This window comes from Colossoma macropomum, unplaced genomic scaffold (assembly GCF_904425465.1).
Source record: "Colossoma macropomum unplaced genomic scaffold, Colossoma_macropomum, whole genome shotgun sequence".
NCBI classification, from domain to species: domain Eukaryota; kingdom Metazoa; phylum Chordata; class Actinopteri; order Characiformes; family Serrasalmidae; genus Colossoma; species Colossoma macropomum.
In genome coordinates, this window is record NW_023494820.1 from 43,546 (window position 1) to 70,000 (window position 26,455).

Below are 26,455 nucleotides of genomic sequence, written 5' to 3' on the forward strand. Positions count from 1 at the left end.
TCTTTGAGTGACGTCATAGGACAGTGGTTCTTAAACTAGTCCTCAGGGACCCCCAGGTGATCTACAGTTGAAGTCAAAAGTTTACATACACTTAGGTTGAAGTCACTTAAACTCATATCGTCACTGTCCAAAGAAAAACAAGGAATAGTAGCTTTACAGGAGAAGGGAAAAACACTCTTACCTTTCAACATTAATCAATTTAAAGAGATTTTAGAGCATTTCTATTGGTCCATTCATCATGAAATTTTCACACAATGTAAAGGACAGTGTGAAATTGTCAAAAATGAAGATACATGGTTTTCTGAATGCAGCGATATTTGTCATCCCCTCTACAGATTCCATACCAACAAACAATTGTTTTAGCAAGTTGTTTAGGAAATCTTTACATGTTTACAGACATATTATTTCACTTATAATTCACTATATGAGAATTCCAGTGGGTTATAAGTTAACATATACCAAGTTGAGTCTGCCTTTAAATAGCTTGGAAAATTCCAGATAACGACATCATGGCTTTCACGTGCTTCTGATGGGCTAATTGACATCATTCAAGTTAACAGTAGATGTATATGTGGCAGTATTTTAAGGCCTACCTTCAAGGCCTACTTGCCTCTCTGCTTGACAACATGCTAAAATCAAAAGAAATCAGAAACAATTGTGGACCTCCACAATCTGGTACATTCTTGGGAGCAATTTCCAAGTACCACGTTAATGTGTTCAAACGATTATCACCATGGGACCACACAGCCATCACACTGTTCAGGAAAGAGACACGTTCTGTCTCCTAGAGATGAAGGTACTTAGAAAAATACAAATCAATCCAAGAACAACAGAACTTTGTAAAGATGCTGGAGGAAACGGGTACGAAAGTATCGATATCAACAGTAAAACGTATCCTATATCAATATGACCTGAAAGCCTGCTCAGCTAGAAAGAATCCACTGCCATAAAAAACAAGTTTTAGTTTGCAACTGGAGATGAGGACAAAGATCTTACTTTCAGGAGAAATGTCGTCTGGTCTGATGAAGCAAAAATTGAACTGTTTGGCCATAATGACCATCGTTATGTATGGAGGAAAAAGGGGGAGGCTTGCGAGCCAAAGAAGACTATCCCAGCTGTGAAGCATGGCGGCGGCAGCATCATGATGTGGGAGCGCTACACTGCAGGGAGAAATGGTGCACTTCACAAAATAGATGGCATTTAGATGGAAATCATGGGGAGATATTGAAGCCTCGTCTGAAGACCTTGGCCAGGAAGTTAAGGCTTGGGCACAAATGGGTTTTCCAAATGGACAGTGACCCCAGCAGTAGTTCCAAAGATGTTGCAAAATGGCTTAAGGGACAACAAAGTGAAGGTAATTGTTGAGGGGTTCTTTAAGGAAGCAAAGAGTTCTTCTGTGGCATCATTCAAAGAACCTTCTGTGGCACCTTTTTTGGTATTTTTCTGGATTAACACCCTAAATTTAACATTCAGCTTTCTGTGCTCATGTTCACACCCCCCGACCCCCACCGTGCCATAATAACGTGTTTCTCTTTTGTTGGCAGTGCAGGAGTGTTGTCAGCGTGAGTGATCAGTGTGTTCATGTGTAGGATTTAGAGTGTGTCTGTAGTTCCTCTGATCTCTCGCTTTCATTCCCCTCACTTATTTTTCTCCACAAAGCTCAATTCCAAACCAAATTAAAACAAAACCCTGAACACTTCCCTGCTCCCTTCCACTCAGCTAATCCACCATGCAGACAGATGATCATCAGCTTTATTGGGCCGATACCAGCAGAAAATATTGGATGTTTTAGGAAAAAAAGCTGAAATATAACCTGATTCTGTAAGAAATCTAGCCTGTCAGAGAAGTTGTGCAATGCAACATAAAGCAAAACTACATGATAAGAGTAGTAATGTAGCCTAATGTTAGCATCAGTTAATCAATCAACCTTTATTTAAAGTACATTGAGGTTGACCCTGAGATCGAATAATCAGATAACTGCAGAAATCTGATCATGATCGGATTATCGAGTGCATGTAAATGCACTGAGTGACTATACTTAGTGACATCATGGGCTACAGATCAGGAAAAACCAGATAGGAAAGAAGTAGAGGTTTCATTTTACTGTTCGGATGCATTCGTTCATTTCAGTCCATTCCTTTTGGTCCATCCGTCATGAAATTTCTACACAGTGTAAAAAGCAGCTGTTGTTTTTAAAATGACGAGATGGAAGGTTGTGTTGCGTATACTGGATTGCTGCAGGTGGAAGTGAGCAGGAGAAGTGAAGGAGGGTTTATTTGTTCAGCTGGAATTGAGAACTGCTCCACTCTCTCATTGGTCATTAGTCTGTTATTAGCATCCTCTGCTCTCCCTGTTTCTGTCTGTGGTCTCTAGATGGATGGGGGTCTCCTCAGTCAGATGACCTTTAGAATGAGTGCCCCCCCCCACACACACTGCTGGTCCTGACTGCTTGTAGTGCTGTAGTGTTGTTTTAGACAGTCTGTCTGTATTTAAACTAACCCTGCTCCTCTTCCCTCCGGCGTCCTCAGCTCACTCACTGTTTACAGTCGCTTAGTAGCGCAAGAGTCTGTTCTCTGGGGTTTGGTGTTGATAACCATCATGCTAATTACACTATCACTACAATACACTCTCTCTCTCTCTCTCTCTCTCTCTCTCTCTCTCTCTCTCTCTCTCTCTCTCTCTCTCTCTCTCTCAGTGATGTGCTGAATGGCTTTAACGCGAGAGATGTAGGTGTGAGGATCTTTGCTGACTTCGCCTCGACGTGGCAGTGGATCGTACTGTGAGTTTGAAATAACATGTCGCCCCCTTGTGGCCCCTTTAACGACATTTCTGTCATCACAATGTTTTGCATCTGCTTTAACAGAGCAGATATTAACAGTTCAAACTTTAAAATCACTTTATTAATCATTGTTAATATAAATGTTAATAATTATTGTTACATTCTTCAGTAATAACATGTATGGACAGCCCGGCATAATATAAACAAGACATCATAAAGGATTTATTTACAGTAATCCATGTCCAGTTATCTCCACTTTTGAAATATGATGAATTCTAAATACCAATTTTATTAGAACTTTATTCTGGATCTAAATTTTATTACAAATAAATAACATTATTGTATTCTCTCTCTCTCTCACTCTGTGTCTCTCTCCCTCTCTCTCTCTCTCTCTCTCTCTCTCTCTCTCTCTCTCTCTCTCTCTCTCTCTCTCAGTGGGTTGGTGATTGCTATGTTGGCCAGTCTGCTGTTCCTCCTGCTGTTGCGGTTCTTGGCGGGTATCCTAGTGTGGGTTCTGATTATTGGGGTTCTGGCGGTGGGAGCGTTCGGTAAGTGTGTGTGTCTGAAGCTGGATCTTTCTGTGTACAGTAGTGTACAGTAGTCATGTGACTGAGAGGATGGGACACTGACTCTGTTATCGCTTTCTGTGGTGATAATGGTGAATGTGTCAAATCTTAATGTCTATAAAATATAAAGTCACAGGTATGAATAGTGGGTATTCATTAAGTCTTCCATAACAGGCTGAGACTGTCCAGTTCTAACTGAAGAGTTGTGCTGGTTAATCACGTCAGTGTGTGCAGGTTGAGTGGACAGATTAGCTGGCAGACAGTTAAAGTTACATTTTAAAATGTGTTATAAATATTTAGTATAAATATAGAAATGTAGTACTGAAAAAATTAATGTGAACTTTGTATGCGCATAAATTAGAAGCTCTCTCTCTTTCTCTCCCAGGTATTTGGTACTGTTATAATGAGTACATGTTGCTGGCCAACTCCACTCTGACCTACAATAACGTTGGCTTCACCACCAACGTCAATGTTTACCTGCAGATCAGGGACACCTGGCTGGCCTTCTGTGAGTTTTATTCATATACACTTTCTTAGACCTAAATCTTAAAATCTTAAACTAAATAAATTCTATAAAGTCTCACTGATAATACAGTAAAAACATAAAAACCCATAAAAATAATTTACATACCTACACATCTACAGTATACGTCCTGAGGTCTGTGTTCACCTGCACCTCCAGTGTTTCTTCTGAAATGAAGGGTATTGATAAGGATAAGCCTGTACTGCAGTAACAGCCTCTACTCTTCTGGGAAGGCTTTACACTAGATGTTGAACAGGATTTGATTGAGCATTAGTGAGGCCAGGTACTGATGTTGGATGATCACTTCTGGTGCACAAATGCCAGTGAAGGTAGTCCGGCTTCATCTGGCTTCATCTGGCTTCATCCAACTTTATCCAGCTTCATCCAGCTTCATCCAATTTTATCTGGCTTCATCCAACTTTATCTGGCTTCATCATCCAACTATATCCGGCTTCATCCAACTTTATCCGGCTTCATCCGGCTTCATCCAACTTAATCGGCTTCATCATCCAACTATATCCGGCTTTATCCAGCTTCATCCAACTTTATCCGGCTTCATCCAACTTTATCCAGCTTCATCATCCAACTATATCCGGCTTCATCCAACTTTATCCGGCTTTATCCGGCTTCATCCAACTTTATCTGGCTTCATCCAACTTCTTAGAAGCTTCATCTTAGAAGGCTCCAACTCATTTAAAAGGTGCTCAACCAAGCTTCTTCCTTCCAGTGCTTAATGAAGGGGTTCAAGCGATCTTCATCTCTTCATCTCATGCAAAAGGTGTTCAATGGAGCTTTATCACTCCCACTCATCCCAAAAGTGCTTCATCTGAATCTTCCCAAAGGTGTTCATAGAGCTTCTTTATTTCAACTTATCCAAAGGTGTTCGGTGGAGCTTCATCAATCTGATTTATCCAAACGTTGCTTGTAGACTTTCATCACTTCAACTCATCCCAATAGTGTTCATTGGAACCTGGTCACTTCAACTCACCCCAAAGCAGTTCGATGGATCTTCACCTTTCAAACTTATCCCAGAGTTGTTCTTTGAAGCTTCATCACTTCAACTCATTCCAGAGCTGTCCAGTAGAGCTTCATCACTCCTGCATATCCCAAAAGCACCACAGTCCAAAGATGGGGAGTTTTACACCCTGCTGTCTCACGGTTGACGCTGCTCACAATGATTCAAGGTTTGTGCATGACTGCTGCCATAGCTTTACTTTGGGAATTGCACACAGGTGAGCATTGTAAAGATTGTGTCCTCAGTGAGAGGAGTGCCTCTCCAGAAGCTGAGTCCACTAAATAGAAGATACCATTGGGCATTTAGTGTAATAGTGTGGAGCTGAGACATTAAGAGTAATGCACACAATGGGTTATGTTCTGTTTTTAATCAAGACTAATGACTCATCTTTCTCTCTTTATCTCTCTCTCTCTCCATCAGTGATCATTCTGAGTGTGGTTGAAGGAGTTTTGTTGTTGGTTCTGATTTTCCTGAGGACCAGAATCCTCATAGCGATCGCCCTCATTCAGGAGTCCAGCAAGTATGTACACACAAACACATTCATATACACACTGTTGTGTAATTTTCTTGATTTTCCATTATATTGATTGTGTTATCCTCGTTTGTGTAGGGCGGTGGGCTACATGATGTCAACGCTGTGTTATCCAATCGTGACCTTTGTGATGCTCCTTGTGTGTGTTTGCTATTGGGGAATCACTGCCCTGTATCCTTTCTGCCTGTGTGTGTGTTTGATAAGAGGCTGAATTATGACCAACAATATAAACTAATGAACTGATAACCAGCTCAAAATATCTCCTTGCTTTAAAGCACTGGATAATAGGTAAAGGTTCTCCAATTCTGAAGTTGAAACCCAACTCTTACCCGAGGCTTTGAGACCTGACCCAATCAGGCTAGACTGGTACTGCTAAATTTGAAACCTGAATCCAACCCATACCTGGGACTTTTAGACCTAAGCTGACCAGGTCCAGCTAGTACTGCTAAATGTGACACCTGAACCTCTTGACTTTGAGACCCGACTAGGCCTGACTGGTTCTGCAACATTTGAAACCCGAACTCTGTACATACCCATGACTTTGGGACCTGACCTGGACCTGCTGGTATGCACAAACAGAGATTAATTTCCACAGACATGGTTTTACGTCGTTTTTCTTTGTTACTAAGAGCTTGAGATGATCGTCAGAAAAATGAACTAAAGCTGTACACGCTGATCTGAGAGCTTTTGCTGCCATGGCACTGACTTAGCTGGTGCAATGAAGAGCTCTGAAGCCAACACTGTTTCTTGTTAGTGTCTGCTAAGTCTAAGGAAAAGAAATGTCCCAAACTGGAGGTCAAAAACTGATAAAAGCTACAGAGAAAATGTTCCTCCTATCAAACCACCTGGAAGAGCTGGTCGACCCCAAAACTGCCCCCATCAGATAAACAGCACTTAAAGCTTTCATCTTTGAAAGAGAGGAGAAAATCAAGCTGCTTCAGATCTGAAAACATCCACAGGTGTTTCTGTCCATCCTTCCACTGTGAGAAGACGACTCAGCGCTGTGGGTCTGAAAGGATGTGTAGCTGTCAAGAAGAACCTCACTGAGAAAAGGAGACGGACACATCAAACAAAGAAGCTGAACGATGGACTGACCACCCCAGAGTCCAGACCTCAACACCACTGAATGTGTTTCATTACTTCGGAAAATGATCAACCAAATTCTAAGACTGAACTTTGGAGGTGTGTCTGCAGATTCTTTGAGGAACTGAAAGTGAGTCTCCTGGAAAGAATGGAGGCTGGAATAAAGGTAAAGAGTAACACACTGCAGCTGAGATTAGATTGAGTGTTTTCTGCTTTTTATCATGATGCTAAAAAAGTGGAAATTAAACAAATGAAGGGTGGATCTGGACTTTTGCACAGTACTGAACATGAAACATCCCAAAATCTGTTGGTTAGCAGACCTCTAGTGTTTCATCAGTATGTCGTAGCCTCTCTCCTTAACGCAATGTGTGTAGATATCTGGCCACATCTGGAGCTCCAGTGTACAACGTTGTGGCTCTGAACACGTCTCAGGGAGACTGCAGCAGCATCGCCGGCAACCAGACCTGCGACCCACTGGTGAGAAATAAGGCACACATCTATAAATATTCCATAGAAAACTCATTAAAGTCTCTGGAACCTAAATCCATCAGTATGTTAATCCTGCTCTTTTGGGAAGATTATCCTGTCAATAACTTTACATTGTTCAATAAATGGCTGATGTACTTTGCCAACATCCTCCTCTCTCAACATGAACTTTGGTGACACGTACATAAGCAGTATCCTCACCAATCACACGGCAGCTGTGGGTTCTCCGGTCCACACAGCTTTAATGAAACTGCTAACAAAGAGCAAAAACTAACCCAGCAAGCATAGCTGAGCACCCTGATCTAAAGAATGTGGGATTTCTCGAGAACTGTTGCCACTCAACTGTGTTATACTTGTATTTTACAATACTTTACATACTGTGTTCACTCACTTCAATCTTAATCGCAACAAAGACACCTGGTTACTTCATGTGTCCAGGATCTGGATTGTATCCTGATAAGATTTTAACCACATGAATTTACACTTGGTAGTCAAGTGCATCTCCGGTTAGGCTCGGCCTACACGACATGATTTTTTGCCCGATTTTAAGCCCAGCGTGCCCCTTGTGACAAATTTTCATAATCTGAAGCAATTTTCCAGGTCAGAAACTTGACTGGAAGTGACTGACGGTCCGGATGATCTGTAGTGTGAGAGGAGTAACGAGTGAATCTTTAGCTTTCTGATCAAAGTGATCGGAGACCCTTCGATATTATCAAATACGTTTGATATTTATGACTCAAAACGTTGGCGAGTCCTGCAGTGTGAGAAGGTCAGAGATTTACTCGAGTGATTCAAACAGCCAATCAGAGAGCTAGAAGAGTGGAGGAACCGTCCACTGGTGGTGAAGAGACGTGCATGAACACCACCTGAACAGGGGAGCGGAGAGAGAGCAGCTGCGAGTAAAACACAGGCAGATAAGAGCCGATATCATGTTTATAATGTTTATAATGTTGATCCAGACGTCAAAAACACTCTCTTTACAGTTTCAATTCAGCGGCTGGTTTGTAGTGAAATATTCCTCGTGCATCCTCCATGATTATCTTTCTCGTAGACATGGACCACATGCCAGTGGCATACTGCACGGGGAGGAGTTTCGGTTGGACGGGGAGGAGTTTTGATTGGACAGGGAGGAGTTGTGGTTGTCGAATGTGTCTTAGAGATGGATTAATTTACGCTGCTATAACATGTGGCTCAAATGCGTCTCAGTCCACCTCCTGAAGTGGTTTGAGTGATCAGATCTGTGTTTTAAATGTGTCTTGGGTCCATTTACACTGGCATTTTTATGTGGCCTCATCCAGATGTAATCCTGATACTCAAGACGCATAAAATAACCAGGTGTAAACGAGGTCAGAGAGACAAACTCCCACTGAAAAACTGCAAACAGTTCTACAGAAGGATCACTGTGTTCTAACATCTGTTCTTTTCTCCTCCCAGGCCTTCAACGGTACCCTGTACCCCACCTGCCCCTCGGCTCGCTGTGTGTTCATAAAGTACAACACTGAAGGCCTGTTCCAGAGGAACATCTTTAACCTGCAGATTTATAACGTGATCGCCTTCCTCTGGTGTGTGAACTTCGTCATCGCTCTGGGTCACTGCACGCTGGCCGGAGCCTTCGCCTCCTACTACTGGGCCTTCCACAAACCTGCAGATATCCCAGCATGCCCTCTGGTCTCCTCCTTCATGAGAGCACTGCGGTAAGGCTAAAGATCATAAGCACTGTGGTTCCAGCCCCAGACCTGGGGATGCTGTGTACCAGAGGAGTAATGACTGATTCTGAAACCCATGAATACCATCAGAAACTAAGCTTAAAAAGAACTAGTATGTCTTAGCATTGCTAGGAGCCCACTTTGTGCAGTGGACCAATCAGAGTCAGAAGGAGGTCTCGGAACAAATGAGGCAGTGATTAGAATCAGACGCGGTCAGGGAGAGGTCTCAATAATTAATGCAGAGATTTGGTCCAATCACAGTCAGGGGGAGGTCTAAGAACAAACAACGCAGTGATTTAGACCAGTCAGAGTCAGAGGGAAACACCTACCTTGTACCTCGTACTTCCACTCGCTGGCCGCTTTATTAGAAACACCTACCTTGTACTTCCACTCGCTGGCCGCTTTATTAGAAACACCTGCCTTGTACTTCCACTTGCTGGCCACTTTATTAGAAACACCTAACTTTTACTTCCACTTGCTGGCCGCTTTATTAGAAACACCTACCTTGTACTTCCTCTCGCTGGCCGCTTTATTAGAAACACCTACCTTGTACTTCCACTAACTGGCCGCTTTATTAGAAACAACTACCTTGTACATTAAGGGGTTTCTGTTAACAGTCAGTACATGTTACAGTTTGGTTTTACAGCTGTGTTTTCTGCTTATAATGAACTTTCTCTTCTTCTCTTAGGTATCATGTGGGTTCTCTGGCGTTTGGTGCTCTAATTCTGACTATTATCCAGCTGGTCCGCATCATTCTTGAATACATCGACCACAAGTGCAGAGGTACAGAGCACATCACATTGAAGATGAAATGCTGTGTAGAGTACAGGTGTAAATCTGTGACCTCTGAAAGGGGAGATTTTTGTTTTGAGATGTAATCAGAGTGATTCAGAGTGGTTTGGTGTGAAATGGTTCAGATGTCTTTACAGTGGTGGTGATAGGAACCAGGGGTCGCCATGACTACAACACAAATATAGACATTTTATTTACTATCCAGAACCACCAGTGAACCTACACGAGTCTTCTGAGTTTATATGGAATGTTGATGGTGGAAAATAGTGGAAAATCTGAAATAATTCGTTTTCTTTAGGGGCTATTTTGCCTCACAACACCTTGCATGTATCCCTCCACCATGAATGAATTTAAAAATACGTTTTAGATTAAAATCTTCTCAAAACTATCATAAAACAGTGTCTCAGTCATCAGGCAGTGAATTCATAATCATTTCATGTCTTTCTGTGAGGGAGCTTTTAGAGGTGGACGTCTGGTTCCTATCACCACCACTGTGAATAAGCTTTTCTAGAACATGGAATTACAGGTTATAGTCAGTTCTACTACTGAAATATAGATGCAGTTCAGCCACCAGTTTCAGATCAACAGTATGCAGTATAGCAGCTAACTGACGTTACCTGAAACTGAGGTTTCTGTTTATTGCTGATATGAAAGATGACTGTAATATCAGTTTTAATGCTGCTGATTGTTGACGGTGTTGTGCTACTTTGTATGACTGTATGTGTTTGGTTCTCCAGCTGCTCAGAACCCCTGTGCTCGGTTCCTGATGTGTTGTCTGAAGTGCTGTTTCTGGTGTCTGGAGAAGTTCATCAAGTTCCTCAACAGAAACGCCTACATCATGGTGAGTTTCAGCATCAACGAGTTCAGAATCGAAAAATTTAACGTCCAGAACGAAATTGAGCTACACTGAATGTCCAGAACGAAGTTCTAATAAAATTGATGTCCATAATAAAGTTTTAACAAAATTAGCATTAGAAATTTAGATCCTGTATGTTAATTTTAAATATCGAGAACGTAAAGACTTTTTAAAGGGCTGTCAGTCTCTGACTGCTCCTCTGTGTCTTTGCTCTTTCTTAGATCGCAATATACGGGAAAAACTTCTGCGTCTCAGCCAAAAACGCCTTCCTGCTGCTCATGAGGAACATTCTGAGGTGAGCTTTATGATAATTACAGTAATAAAATTCAGAACTGTGTAGATAGCACTTTAAGGAAATAGATTATATGAAAGGACAAGGAACTGTGCAAAACAGAGAAATGTAAACAATAAAGGAAACAAGTCAGGTAATACATACTTGTTAAAGTGTTTATTGAAGATGTTTTTGCCAGTCTGTGATGTGCAAAGCTGTTTCACGGATAATTTGCATAATACAAGAAAAATAACTTCTTTTTAAGAACTTTAAAGTCTAATTTCAGAGATTTAAGTCTTTATATTTTGGGTATCCAGTGAAAGTTGCACTATAATAGTCTAGATTAGAGAAAACAGGAGCATCTTTTGATCTGGAGCAGAGCTGAGAGCTCAGTTTGGTTCTGTGAGCTGATCTGACTGTGCTGTGTTTGTTGTATTCAGGGTGGTGGTTCTAGATAAAGTAACAGATCTGCTGCTGTTCTTTGGGAAGCTGCTGGTGGTCGGCGGAATCGGTAAGACAAACACCATCTATACAAGCTGTGTCCCAATTCAGGGGCTGCATCCTTCAAAGGATGCGGTCTACAAACCTTGAGATATGTTGGTTGGCGAAGGATCCACCCGTTGGATTCTTTGTTGCCATGGAAAAGAAGGACACATTTCTCAGCCGCATATGAAGGAGCCTTAGAAATGAGACAGTCTAGTCGCGCCGCTGTGACGCAGTCCGAAGGATGCAGCCCCTGAATTGGGACACAGCTAACATCACTGTTACCATGGTAATATCTATCAGGATTAGAGCAGTACAGTCCAGTCTACACCATACTGACATTCTAACATTAGACAGACAGACAGAAACAAACCCTTTACTCAGCGCAGAGGAAACTGCAGACTTACAGCAGCAAAGAAACTGTACAGTGCAGGAGTCAGAGATCACTCTCATTTACTCACTTTCCAGTCAGAACAGCCATTAAGTACAAGTTATTCATTCTTCAGCTTCAGGAGGAGAACAGAAAACATACAATTCACAAAAAATTAACCTGAACAGCCACATATATCAGCTGTCTGAGTGTCAGTGAGTCACTCTTCACCTTTATTCCAGCTTCCATTCTTTTCAGGAGCCTCACTTTCAGTTCCTCAAAGAATCTGCAGACACACCTCCAAAGTTCAGTCTTAGAAGCTGGTTGATCATTTTCTGAAGTAATCAAACACATTCAGTGCTGTTGAGGTCTGGACTCTGGGGTGGTCAGTCCATCGTTCAGCTTCTTTGTTCGATGTGTCCGTCTCCTTTTCTCAGTGAGGTTCTTCTTGACAGCTACACATCCTTTCAGACCCACAGCGCTGAGTCGTCTTCTCACAGTGGAAGGATGGACAGAAACACCTGTGGATGTTTTCAGATCTGGAGCAGCTTGATTTTCTCCTCTCTCTCAGAGATGAAAGCTTTAAGTGCTGTTTATCTGATGGGGGCAGTTTTGGGGTCTACCAGCTCTTCCAGGTGGTTGTTAGGAGCCACATTTTCTCTTGAGCTTTTCATCAGTAGTTGAACTGCAGTTTTGGAAACCCGTTTCTTTTTTTCTTCACTTATTGTCTCCGTCTTTGTGTAGGTGTATTATGTTCTATGTTCCTGATCTCCTCAGAAATAAATGAGTGGTCTCTGCCTTTTGTATAGTATTGTAGATGAGAAGCAGCTACACAAGATGCTCATTAGGGACTTTAAACAGCACTGTGGGATTTTATAGATGTGTACTTGAATTAATTCCTTTCTTATGAATATAATGAGGTTTGTTTTAATGTGCAGGTGAATTTTCTGCATTGTTGCAACACAAACACGTGTATAATAAGGACAGTGCTAAAGGGTTCTGTTTACCTGTAAACTACTCAGCTCTCACCAACACGAGGCTCAGTGTCTTCTCCTCTCTCTCTCTCTCTCTCTCTCTCTCTCTCTCTCTCGCTCTCGCTCTCGCTCTCGCTCTCGCTCTGCTCAGGTGTGCTGGCGTTCTTCTTCTTCTCTGGTAAAATCCAGGTTCCAGGTTCGCTGTTTCAGGCCTCAGCCTTAAACTACTACTGGATGCCCATCATAGTGAGTCAATATCTTACTTTCATTTTATTATTATCTATGATTACTTAGTTTTATTATTATTATTAGTGATTGCGCATTGCTTTACAACCACATATCACAGTAATATTTGGCAACACCCTAGCAACCACCCGGGAACTGCTTAAGCTGCTCAATCACTGTACATGTTCTTCAGTAAATGCACGTTTCTAGGTATTATTATTATTATTATTATTATTACGTTTTATATCATTTTTCATTTTAATGGGATTTTAAAAAGGACTGTTTTTTATACTTATTTTTCTTTAACACATTTTCTTATTTGACCAATAGCGCTTTGAGCTACACACTTAAAAAAGATGGTTCTGCAAGAGTCCTTCAGTAAAGAAAATGGTTCTGTCTGCATCGTGAAAGAGTTCTTCAGATTGATGGAGAATGTAGTGTAGACGGTTCTGTATAGAACCTTTCTGACAAGTGTTCTGTGTAGCGCCAAAAGGGGTTCTTTTATTATTACAAGCTTGACATTATAACAATAGAACCCTTTCACAATGCAAAGAACCCTTTAATCATGCAATGGGTTATTTGAGTGTGCATGGTTCTATGTAGAACCATTGTCTTTACCAAAGAACCATCATTTTTAAGTGTGCACTTTTGTGTATGCTGTAAAAATGATTTGTTTTGTGTTTAGTTTAAATATGCGTATATTTCATATATGACTATAATTTAGTCTTTATTATATTTATGGTGTTATTACTGGATTTAAGGATGAACTGTAAATATGTGATGGCTGAGTCTCACAGGCCTGTAGTTTGAGACATATACAGTCTGTTTGTGGACACTGTTCTGAGTTCTTTCTTCACCTGGCGGAGAAACTGATGTGTAGACATGGCTGTGATTGGCCGAGAGGCTTGTTCATCATTAATCTGTGGTCAGTTCTGTCTGCACTTGTTTATAAGTGAGATTAATACTAAGCTGATGTTAATGTACCTCTGTTGTAGACGGTGGTGGTGGGAGCGTATCTGATCGCTCACGGATTCTTCAGCGTCTACAACATGTGTGTGGACACACTCTTCCTCTGTTTCTGTGAGTACTGGACACACACATACACTGACCAATGTAAACTTTATCAGTCAACCATTGTCTGATATGTTAATTTCACTGCAGTGACCATCTTTAATTTATTAATTCTAACTAGTTCAATCTATTAATTAATGCTACTAAGTGTTTAATTCTGATTACATTCATTCAGTGACAGTGACAGCAACACAACTTTGACTTTTGTCAAATTTAAATTTTTAAAAAAGATGTTTATTGTGGCTCTGAAGTGGTGCAACCATCTAAGCGTTGACCTCATCAGTGTCTGAGAGTCCAAGGCTTTGTTCACTCAGCAGGTAAAAGTGGCACAAATCTGATCTTTTTCTTCAGATGTGACACAGATGTGTGTCTGTGTGGCTGTGTGAACAGATAAACACACTGAATCTGACATTTTCAGTTTCGATTTGAGACGCTTTCATATGTGGTACTGAAATCCGATATGTGTCCAATCTGCGGCAATGTGACTCAGTCTGAACAGCCAGATCGGAATTCATGCGACTTTTACGTCAATCAAACTCTATATTCGTCATAATTTTGCGCTGCTGAGACTGAATTTGGGCTGATATTTCTGTACAAAAGTCATAAGAGACTCATCCAAAACCCTCCGTGTTTGAAGAGCTTTAGAAAGAAATGTCCGAACGCGGCCGCAGGAGAACGAGGCTGCAGCGTCAAAGAACAGTAAAAGGTTTGAAAGCAGAGTTTAAAGAATCCGAGGACGCGAACCAAAGAAGTGGGTGATGAGCCCAGCTGTCAGTCAGTGAAGCTTCATGATGGCTCCTGTGATGCTGGTGAAGATGAAGCTGATCCTCCGGGAGTGACTGGCGTTCGTTGGCGGTCGTGATTGTTTACCTCTGGATGAGCCGTGAAGCAGCGTGACGCTCTGCTCTTTTGTGCATGTGGGTCAGTTTAGGAGCTGATCTTTTCAGACTGATGTTGCATACAGATCACAATTAAAAGATAATCTGAACAGACAAACAAAAAAATCAGATTTGGTGAGAAAATCAGATTTGGGACACGTTTACCTGCTGTGTGAACAAAGCCTAAGAGATCATAATTGTCCTTTCAGGATAGGATGGTCTTCTGTCGCTTTTCCCATCAGGCTAATGTTAAAGAATTAGCAGTTAGTGTTCTCCTCCAAGTGTGTTGAGCTCCAATAATGTTGTCTTAGCAGCAATTGAAGATGTGGTGGAGCTACATGGATCTCAGAGTAAGCTTGTGCCGGGCCTTCACCCTCCCAGCTTGGTAGTGTTGTGTGATGGAGGGAGACCTAGCTAGCAGGTGGAATAAAATGCGACTAAATAACATAATTATCAGAAGTAAATTTGAAACAACTTGATTATTCAGTTTTATTACATAATAAATGAAAAAAATATATATTTTTTTTACTAATTTATGTTGTTGGGAGTGAGCTTTACACAAACAAGACATATCAGTGCTGTGTTATAATTAACACTTTATTAGAGAAATAAATGATCGAGGACATCATTTCAGTACATTTTTTTTTTTTTCAATTATAATTGTTGTTGGGAGTGAGCTTTACGGTATTTAAGGTGGCAGTGTATTTAAGTTATCAGTAAATTTAAAAGAGCACTGAAATTAAGGTGGCAATATATTTAAGGTAGCACAGAATTTAAGGGCCCCCCTACTTTGGCAGCATCGAGTGATAGAGGGAGACCTAGCTAGAAGGGGAATAGACCACGACTAAATCGGGGAGTAAACTGTGTAAGAGATGACGATGATCATACATAATTATCAGAACTAAATTTGAAGCAACTTGATTATTCAGTTTTATTCTCCATAGCCCATTTCAAAAAATCATGATTTTCTCATGATTTATGTTGTTGGGCTTGTGAACTTTACCCAAAGAAGAAATATCAGTGCTGTGTTCTAATTAATAACACTTTATTAGAGAAATAATGATTCAGCACATTAGCTGTTCTTTTCAAAAACGTGTTGTATCTGCAGGTGTTATGAATGGATATACAGCATTTTGGACTGGAAATCTTCATATATTCCTAATTCAGTAGAATAACATAATTCCATAATACTGAGCTTTTTGACTGAAACACACTTTTTTTCCCTCTCAGTGGAAGATCTGGAGAGAAACGACGGCAGTGCTGAGAAACCGTACTACATGTCCAAGAGCCTGATGAAGATCCTCAACAAAAAGAACAAACAGCCAAAGAAGTGACCAACGACAGTGAGATGAAGACCATGTTGTTGGACGATGAAGACGACTCCCCGCCCCCACGACTTCCCCTTCTTTCATTTTATATTTCTCTTCGAGAGCACAGTCACTTTCTTCTCAGCAGAATCTCAGATCAAAGTCTCAAACGTCCTCCAATCTTTTTTTGTTACCAAACTGGAAGAAATCTATGTAACGTCGACCCTTTAAGCGCCTTTTTAGAACATTTTTATTAACGTTAATGTAGTTAGAAGTCGAACCAAAGACGATTACAGGCGTTTACTCAGGCTACACTGCACTTATACCTCCATATACCGGATCACTGAGCCTGGAAACATACAAATACATAAACGGGAGGCGCTTTGAGCTGCGCATTGATGTGTCACTGCGTTTTAAAATATTAATATTAAAAAAGACGGTAATTGCTTAGTTACTGAAACATAGAATTATCTTTAGGCTTTATATTGTGGTTTATGATTATATGTGCTCACTGTTCCATCCCTAATTTAGTGAAATACAATTACAGCTTCAGAATTTGCAAGGGAGAAGTATTGTGTTACAGCAGGGGGCGCTAACACACGTACAAGAGAAAGCAAAACCTCTCGGTTCTACTAGAGAACAGCTGTGTGAGCCCACCTTCTGTTTCGTCTCATTTTTTCACCTAGGTAACATAAACCTCACACACGACATTGTGGCTTTTGAAATAAGAGCACACCTGGATTTACAGAAGCGATTGTTCCTCTAGCGCCCCCTAGAGTACTGATATTTAGAACCACCATAGTAATGTAACACTGAAACCCTACTGTGTCCATAAACCTGAACAAACAGCCCAACAAATGACCAACAGGGAGAACATTCACCTTCACACTCACATCTTCTCTGCCAAACCATCTCAGAACACGTAACGTTGACTCCTTAACCTTCTTTCGTTAAGATGCTTCTGTTTCATTAATGTTGCCATTTGTGTTAATTTACTTTAATGAGGTGTCGGCCAAAAGTCTTTTTCATGTCTCTTCTTCAGAGCCAGAGCTCCTTATTCACTCCTCCAGTTCTTGTCTTTCACATCCAGATGGAAACCAAAAAATATGGCCAGTAAATCAAGAGCATTTCAGATACAGGCTGTTTTCTTACGTTGTCTATGTGCACACCTCACTTTTATCTCCACTGCTGGGCCAAAGATTCCTGACCTTTGATAGATTAGCTGTGCATTTGGCTGGAACCTGAGCTGAAAGATTGTTTATTTGTGTTGTATTGAGATGTACTGTACCATTTGATTTAAACGAAATGAAAAAAGTCCTTTATTTACATTTTGATATTTGGGTTACTGAATGTAATATTGTGCCTTTACAAACCCTTTATTTACAGTTTCTTCTGTTTATTTTATTTGAAGATTCAATAAAGCCAAGATTTTTTTAAACCACAGATTTTTTAACACTTTTAGTGCCAGAACAAAGATTTGTTTTTGGAGATTTCCGGCCCTGAATTGGATGTGATGAATGTGAACTTGCCATTAAAGCATGTGATCAGATGAAGTGCCTTTATGTGATTTCTATATTTATGTAGTTGTAGTTAACAGAGAGTCTATTGATGGAAGTGTATTTAATAAAACACTGAATATAAACCAGTTTCTGAATGGTGTTTTTGTTGCTATGAAGTACTGAAATAAGGATGAGCAGAAGAGGAGCTGGAAGCAGTCAGAAGCATTTTGAACCCTCAGCTCTAAACTCTTAAAAAGATGGTTCTTTAAGGGGTTCTGTAGTAAATGGTTCTACGTAGAACCATGAACACGAAAGCGTTCATTAAAGGGTTCTTCAGACTGACGGAGAATGTGCATAAATGTGCTATAGACGGTTCTATGTAGAATCTTTTTTTTTTTGTAATATAGCACCAAAAGTGTTCTTCTATAGTTAAAGCTCGACACCGTAACTATAGAAGAACTCTTTTGGCTGCTATATAGAACCATGTCATGATGCAAAATACCCTTTAACCATGCAAAGAGTTCTCTGTGTGTTCATGGTTCTATATAGAACCATTTTCTTTACTAATGAACCCTTGAAGAAGCATCTTTTTTTAGAGTGTACAGCGCCATCTGACGGGCAATAAAAATACTACTCGACGTATACACTTTTACTTACGTGTGCGGCTTTGCGCAAACTGGAAAAAGAGTGCGATACAGTGATGCCCAGTTTCTCCTATTTATGGAATGTGTGTGTTTATTGGAGAGAAAAATACTTCACATATTTTATAGATGGGGTTTTCAGCATTGAAATGCTCTGAACTGTGTTTAGGGTCTAATATTTATCCAAACTCATGTCACCAATTAAAATACTCAGAAACTTTTTTGGCAGTTTGGAAATGAGTCTCATATTCAGGCCAAATAACCAAAATAATATTTTGGGCATCAGTTTTATTCAAAATTCAGTCTGATGCACACACTGCCCTTATTCCCAAAAGCTGTGTACGGTCAAATCTGTCTGGTGGTGTCTGACCACCAGAGGGCAGTGTAGCATTAAGGTCAAACTAGGCGACTGTCTGCATTTGGGGAACTGGACGGTTCCCCCAGCCCTTGCTGACAGACAACGATACTCTTTGCCCATTCTCTTCTCACTTATCGTAACTCCCTTCCAGGTTTTCCAAACACGGATCCCCTCAGATTCCCATACGTTAAGTAATTCCAGGCTTCCCCTAGAGCTTTTCCTTATCCTCAAATAATAAGTGGATGTTTGTGGTCTCCCTTCTTTATGTTGCGTCCTTTGAACGAGCCAGAACGTAACAAACTTAGGGCCTGTCCTGAATGCAGATAAATAAAGAATGCTTGGAATTACTTCACATTTGGGAATCTGGAAGAAATTAACAAGATTTGGCCAGATCAATTCAGACTATCATCTCAGCACAACACTGTCCCCTAGAGGTCAAACACCCCAGGGCAGATTACCCAACAGCAGAAGGGGGTGGGATCATAACGTGCCAAAGTTTGTGCCAAAGTTTCCTGAGAAAATGAGGTCAAAGTCACGCTTGGCTTTGTGTAAAAGGAACAGTAAATAATAACACAGCATTCGTACGCAGTATGAAACATTTATTCATTAATTGCCAGCAAACAGATCACAGCCATTTTATTTTTCTGCCCCATTGACCTTCAGCGCTTTAATTACTGTACGACCTACCGAAAGAGTCCCCAGCAGAAACATTCTCTCCGTTTATTGGTTTTAATGTCAAAAAGACGAGTAATACAAAGATCTGGATTAAACAGTGATATGCAAAAAGAGTCGCAGTGCCCCAAACTCCTCTACAGCACCGAGACCACCCTGCCAAACTGAGTCAATCTGCAGTGATTATCACTCTCATCAATAATAATAATACAGTTCCACTCCAGTGATGAGCTCCACAGCTCAAATTCACTGATAATCAGCTCAGTTTCGAACTAATGCATTCAATTCTGTGCCCTAAATGGTGGCACTGAAATGAATCGGCCTCATCCCATTTCGTTATTTGTGTCTAATTTGCATACGGCAGGTCGGGCGTATCCCAGCTGAGAGGAGTCGGGCTGTTTTCCTTTCCACACTCATCACTGATTGGCTCAAGACGACATTCCCAGCCAATCGGAATTGCCCAAGAGAGAAAAAGAAGTGAATATTATTTTCACGTTAGATCAGTTTAACAGAAACTGTCAATCAATCCCCAACAACCAAACAATGAGATACACTTAAAAACATCATTTACAATATTCATATATACACATATAATATATACACACACACACACACACACACACAAACAGTTAACGACCGGGAGAATACTCGTCATGGCAACAGACAGAGTGTAAAAATCATACTGTGCTGTAAGGTAGTTTAAGCTTTTATAATGGCGATTATTTATATAAACTTTAAAGTTTTTGTGTCTTTATATTCTAATAGAGGTGCAACTTACTGTGTTCTACTGATTTAGTCAACCATGGCTTCACCCTCGTTTAATATTAGTGGAGAAACAGATTAGAAAAGAAAAAAGGTAATTAAACTAGCTTTACACTTTCATTACATTGGTGATTTCTACACTTGCATAAATGTTCAGGCATAATCAACAAAAGATGTAAACAGAGTCATTCAGAGTCATTTGAGTAATGGTATCTCGTCAAGTAACATTATCTTAAATACAGTCAATAAATCTAATATTTGTCCTGCTGAGATTGGTATAAGCGTAATATAAGATTTGTACCTTATTTCTAGACATTTTATACCTTTAAGTCATTTTATTAAGTCAAATTATTGCACCATATTGGCAGATAAATGTGCTTGAAACCAGCAAAATTATCTGCCAGTATAATGAAATAATTTTACTTAATAAAATTGCTCAACACAAGTGAAAGGTGTCTAGAAATAAGCGAGATAATCTTGGAATAAGCAAACACCTATCGCAAAACGAAAAATATTACATACGTTCACTAGATTTAAGATAATTTCACTTGACAAGACACCGTTTTTTTTCAGTCTAAAAGCTCCTCACAGAAAGTTCCTACATGAAATGGTTATGAATTCACTGCCTGATGACTGAGACACTGTTTTAGGATAGTTTAGAGATGATCTGGGGTCCATTCAGGGCAGGGCAGGGGCACATGAAGGGTCCCCAAAGAAAACTAATTTTTTCAGATTTTCCACTGTTTCCCATCATCATCATTCCATATGAACTCAGAAGACTCGTGTAGGTTCACTGGTGGTTCTGGATAGTAAATAAAATGTCTATATTTGTGTTGTAGTCATGGCGACCCCTGGTTCCTATCACCACCACTGTAAAGACAGCTGAACCATTTCACACCAAACCACTCTGAATGTCTCTGTTTACATCTCAATGGTTTAATGATGTAATTTTCAGTGGGCTTCCCCTTTAATTATGACTACTTCAGAGTGTCTGACTGTCTGGATTTTGTGAAACCAGTCCAGTAAATCTTGCGCTGCCTTTATCCGCGCAGCTGGAACCAGTGAAGAGATTGACAACTGAAAGTAAGTGATGAGCTGTGAGGCCAGAGCTTTACTGTTTTAGCACAATAAATACACAAAATCACCTTTAGCGTAATTACTGAAGGTGGACTCCACGCAACACCTGCAAATACTGCCCTCTAGAGGTAAACCAGTCCTGACTCCCACACCCAGATTCAGCCTAGTAATAAGCTGGAAAGGTCTTTTAATGATGATGAACCCACATGACAGAGCGATTCAGACCAAAACTGGGCTTAATTTACACCCAGGACTGTACAGTATATCGTTTATTGTGATATTGCCTCTGCCACACAGAGGTTGCAGATGGCTGCACTACAGCGGTGGGCAATATGGCAACAGTTATCGTGATAAAATACATCACAATATGTCACAATACGCTTCAGATAGGTATCGTCAGTGCTTAAGCTCACTGAACTGCATGTATCTTTACACAAAGGGGATAATTAGTCCTAGTTTTTAGTTTTCGCCATATTGCCCACCTCTATTGCAATATGCAAATGAGCCCTGTAACCAATCACAGTGCTTTTTCATGACTTATTGTGATCAATCTCAGATGTTCTACATGGGCTTTTTCTTTTCCATGTGACATGGATTCAAAATGATTAAATCTTCTTGAATAATGTGATGTAAGAAATGATAAAAGTTGTAGTCAAGTTGTAGATTTTGCTGTAATTTTGGTCACATGACTCAACAAACGCTAATAATTTTGATCAAAATGACGCAGGCCAATCTTTATCTGTATCACCGATGAGTATCACAATCCCAAAATGTAGCAAATCAATCACAATACTGGTTTTCTGCCTGTATGGATCAGCCCGGCTCCGTAACCACAGCGCTGATTACCCTGTGACTTTCTCCAAAAACACCTTCTCAGATTCCCTGACTGATTTATATCTAATATCAGTGCACGTGAGGGTTATTCACTCTAAAGGGACTTTATAAACGCTCGTTTTTCGAAGTTAAATCTGTGAATACCAGACTAGCATTATAACAGAGCGAGTGGACTGGCACACGAGACGCACGACACACACGAGCGAACAGGAAGCAGCGCTCTTCACCAGCTTTAACACTAACACGCCCGATCTGGAGCTCGGACACGCTGAGATGAACACCAGCAGGTCAATCTCACAGGATTACGACTCTTCAGGACAGGATTAAATGACCTGAAATATCAACGATTTCATCCGATTCTGAATTCTTTACATAAACACACGCAGTGTTTTAAGTGGAATTGGAGGACCTGGTCACACAGTGGTGGAATGAAGACAGTAAAACTATACAGCAGGTGTGTTTTTTGGTTTGTCATGTTTGAAAATAGCCTGTAATTTTTAAGGCCATATTATACTGAATATCATAATAATTCATTATAATGAATTCTAACATCCCAAAATGAACGCAGTTGGATCAACAGACAAATGCATTCTTAACTGGAGTGTAAAAAGTCTGAAGGTGGCAATTCAACTGCATTATTACTGGAATGTTTGGAGAGTTTTAATGGAAGCCTTTGCAGTTTGATCTCTCAGGCTGCTCTATATCGATCTGAAAGGGAAGACCATTAAAAATGGAAAAATGTGGGGGGGAAAAGTTCCTCCAGTGATCTTGATCTATTCAGTGTATTTTTAAAAAGAGTAAATTTAATTGGGAGAAAATCTAGTAAAAACATCAAAAAAACAAAAATAATAAACCCTTACTGTTCTTATTGTCTATATTCCACTAGAATAAAATTTGTAGAAGATCTAGAAAAAACTGTCTCTATTCCACAACTGTGTAAACAGTTCCTCTGGTTATTTTTATGTATTTAGTGCATTTTAAACATTCTAAGGCTTTACAGAGAAACTTCTGTGCAACTAGTTGTGAGTTGCCTGCAACATAATTCCGTTCAACTTGATAGTTACACAAAGCATTTCAAACAAAGTTGTATGCAACATATTGAGTTACTCCACTAGCTTGTATTTTTGTTTACACGTGTTGTTCTTCAGTGAAGTCACCTGCAACATATCTGAATCAAACTGAATCGAATCGTGATGAAAGGTGGGATTTTTATGATGCACTGAATCCTTTGCTAAAGAATCATAATCTGGATCCTTTGAGGTCCGAGATTAACAGCTGTGGTTTTTCACCCCTCTGAACACTGATCTTCACCTCCAGCTCTCAGAAACTCCGGACCTTCAGCTCAGGGACAAAATAACACCAACACTGACCCTCAGCTTTAAACGCTAGCACAGTGCACAGGCCGGTAAATGCTGTGTGGGAGGGGCAACGGGGACGAATACAACCCACCCCAATACTTCACATACATATTCATCTACTGCTTTATTTATTTATTTATTTTAACCACTTTCTCTCAGTACATCACTAAACTAACATTTGAGTAAAAAGACTTTTCTTTGGTATGAAAATCTGTTGCTTAATGTGGAGCTGTGAAAACGACGATTAGATTAGCGTTAAGATTAGAGAAGAGCTTTTTAACCCAGAAGGAAACCTCCTCCGAGAGTGGCAAAGATGCACAAGTGTGTGTGTGTGAGTGTGTGTGTGTGTGTGTGTCTGTGTGTGTCTATCCAAAGCTTCTTTTCTTCACTCACTCTTTTTTTCTGATCTTGCTGCTCTGTAAAGTCCAAAACAGCATCAAAACACCATCAGGGAGACTCAGTGACCGTCATAAAACTCCTCGGCTACATCTCAAAAGGCTGCCTACTCCCTATGTAGTGCCCTAGGTAGGTCCTAAAATAATGGCTCCTGCACCCAAAAGAGTCCACAACATGTCTGACAAAGACCATTTTGGATTCAGGCATGTGTGCACAACTCACTGCTGGACATACAGTCCACTATACAGGTGTAGAAGCCAAAGCTCACTTAGTGCACTATACAGTCTTATGCAAATATCTGAACACCTTCGGTTAATTTAGGTTTTACTGAATAAGTTAACACATCCTTTACAGCAGGGGAGCCCAATCCTGGTCCTGGAGATCCACCACCCTGCAGAGTTTAGCTCCACCCCTAATCTAACACACCTGATCCAGGTAATCAAGGCATGCAGGGGCATCTGAGTACATGAGCTTGGTGCGTTGGATCTGGACTCTCCAGGGTGGTAGATCTCCGGGACCAGGATTGAGCACCACTGCTTTACAGAGAGACTCACATATAGCAGTTTCTGCAAATTATAGTGCGCAATTTCCTACATCCAACTAACTGGAAATACAAATCATAACCTAAAAAGGGTGCCATAAATTTTGCACAGATCATATTATATGGTATATTTTTCCCCCAGTATGCTAAATTCAGTAAATAAACAGTAGTCATGTATTATAATGTTCAGTAGTGTGTCTCCGTAGAGGATGTATTCACTTATTTACACTCAAATCAACAACATGGAATTTGACAGGGGCGCACAAACTTTTGCACACAACTGTATATGACGCTTCCTCTTGCTCAGATATCATTTTTGCAGTGCGGCCGTTTTACGGTCTCTCTCTCGTCTTTAATCACGCCTCACATCTCTGTGTATCAGTCTGTCTCTCAGTGTAGGAGTGCATATATGTACAAATCAGACAGACAGACAGACAGACAGGAAGAGGAAAACACTGAGCGAGAGACAGAAAGAGTGAAGTTATTCCTCCCAAAAATAAAAACAGAAAAACGTCTCCAGACAGAGCTGAGCGTGGGGTCACACAGAGCTCGTCTGTTAACAGTACCGTATGTGTATGAGTCCACTAATCTCTGCCCTCTCTCTCTCTCTCTCTCTCTCCCCTTTTCTCTCAGTATCTCTCCCTCTCTCGCCCACACGCACTCACACACTCAGCATCCAGAAGAAGAAAAAGATGGCAAGGAAGAGGAAGAGCGAGTCCTGCCAGTTGTTGCCGTTGTTCGGGTTACCGTTGCCTTGGTGATCTCCTGCATAGTGAGGATCTAAAAGAGCAGAAAACAGGAAATAATAAACATTTACTTGAATATTCGGCCCAAATTCTGTTTTATTATGGTATTTCATTTTTTAGGTTCACTTATAATATCTGTGAGGTTTTAAGTCTCAAAAAAAAACCATAATTAATGTAGCTTTAAGACTGATATATGTAAATGAACTCTGTTCTGATTGATTTACCCGTATTGTGACTCATTCAAAAATCAGTGCTGAAACACTCCTTATTACCTCAGTGCGAATGGGTGGAGCTAAACTGCTGTAGCTGAATGGTGGAGCTAAACTGCTGTAGCTGAATGGTGGGGCTAAACTGCTGTAGCTGAATGGTGGGGCTAAACTGCTGTAGCTGAATGGTGGAGCTAAACTGCTGTAGCTGAATGGTGGAGCTAAACTGCTGTAGCTGAATGGTGGAGCTAAACTGCTGTAGCTGAATGGGTGGGGCTAAACTGCTGTAGCTGAATGGGTGGGGCTAAACTGCTGTAGCTGAATGGGTGGGGCTAAACTGCTGTAGCTGAATGGTGGAGCTAAACTGCTGTAGACTGAATGGTGGAGCTAAACTGCTGTAGCTGAATGGTGGAGCTAAACTGCTGTAGATGAATGGTGGAGCTAAACCGCTGTAGCTGAATGGTGGAGCTAAACTGCTGTAGCTGAATGGTGGAGCTAAACTGCTGTAGCTGAATGGTGGAGCTAAACTGCTGTAGCTGAATGGGTGGAGCAGAACTGCAGTAGCTGAATGGTGGAGCTAAACCGCTGTAGCTGAATGGTGGGGCTAAACCGCTGTAGCTGAATGGTGGGGCTAAACCGCTGTAGCTGAATGGGTGGAGCTAAACTGCTGTAGCTGAATGGTGGAGCTAAACTGCTGTAGCTGAATGGTGGAGCTAAACTGCTGTAGCTGAATGGTGGAGCTAAACTGCTGTAGCTGAATGGTGGAGCTAAACTGCTGTAGCTGAATGGGTGGAGCTAAACTGCTGTAGCTGAATGGGTGGAGCAGAACTGCTGTAGCTGAATGGGTGGAGCAGAACTGCTGTAGCTGAATGGTGGAGCTAAACTGCTGTAGCTGAATGGTGGAGCTAAACTGCTGTAGCTGAATGGTGGAGCTAAACTGCTGTAGCTGAATGGTGGAGCTAAACTGCTGTAGCTGAATGGTGGAGCTAAAACTGCTGTAGCTGAATGGTGGAGCTAAACTGCTGTAGCTGAATGGTGGAGCTAAACTGCTGTAGCTGAATGGTGGAGCTAAACTGCTGTAGCTGAATGGTGGGGCTGAACTATATATGATATATATGAATATCTAGAGCCTATGCTGAGGTTCACCTGCTCTGTGAAAAGGGTCGTTGGTGTTGAAGATTGTAGTGAAGAAACCGAAGGGAAAAGCTCCGATTCCAAACGACATGTGGAAGCCTGCGTCCCCAAAGCCCTGGAACGGCTACAGAGAGAGAGAGAGAGAACCAGTCAGCATCTAGAACATCATACACAGAGAGAGAACATCACACAGAAAAATAAACTAACCAACATTTACATCATCATACAAATGGAAAGGAAAAACTAAATCTAGAACATCATACAGAGGGAGAACCAATCAGCATCTAGAACATCATATAGAGTGAGAGAGAGAA

At 40.9% G+C, this 26,455-nt stretch overlaps 2 protein-coding genes across 2 annotated transcripts in view; one reads left to right on the forward strand and one right to left on the reverse strand.

The window, feature by feature from the left end:
* Positions 1-16,142, forward strand: part of slc44a4 (solute carrier family 44 member 4) — a 38,317-nt gene extending 22,175 nt beyond the window's left edge. The window contains exons 9-22 of the mRNA XM_036560319.1: positions 2,696-2,779; positions 3,215-3,327; positions 3,731-3,853; positions 5,304-5,403; positions 5,494-5,586; positions 6,873-6,975; positions 8,419-8,678; positions 9,379-9,473; positions 10,220-10,323; positions 10,560-10,633; positions 11,050-11,120; positions 12,588-12,682; positions 13,657-13,741; positions 15,841-16,142. Coding sequence (XP_036416212.1) covers positions 2,696-2,779; positions 3,215-3,327; positions 3,731-3,853; positions 5,304-5,403; positions 5,494-5,586; positions 6,873-6,975; positions 8,419-8,678; positions 9,379-9,473; positions 10,220-10,323; positions 10,560-10,633; positions 11,050-11,120; positions 12,588-12,682; positions 13,657-13,741; positions 15,841-15,944 — 1,504 coding nt within the window. The 3' untranslated portion in view covers positions 15,945-16,142. The remainder of the gene's footprint in view (positions 1-2,695; positions 2,780-3,214; positions 3,328-3,730; positions 3,854-5,303; positions 5,404-5,493; positions 5,587-6,872; positions 6,976-8,418; positions 8,679-9,378; positions 9,474-10,219; positions 10,324-10,559; positions 10,634-11,049; positions 11,121-12,587; positions 12,683-13,656; positions 13,742-15,840) is intronic.
* Positions 16,143-18,993: 2,851 nt separating this feature from the next.
* Positions 18,994-26,455, reverse strand: part of rnf5 (ring finger protein 5) — a 19,032-nt gene continuing 11,570 nt past the window's right edge. Inside the window, exons 5-6 of the mRNA XM_036560317.1 lie at positions 26,154-26,265; positions 18,994-24,835 (exon numbers count right to left, since the gene is read on the reverse strand). Of these exons, the coding sequence (XP_036416210.1) occupies positions 24,717-24,835; positions 26,154-26,265 (231 nt within the window). The 3' untranslated portion in view covers positions 18,994-24,716. The remainder of the gene's footprint in view (positions 24,836-26,153; positions 26,266-26,455) is intronic.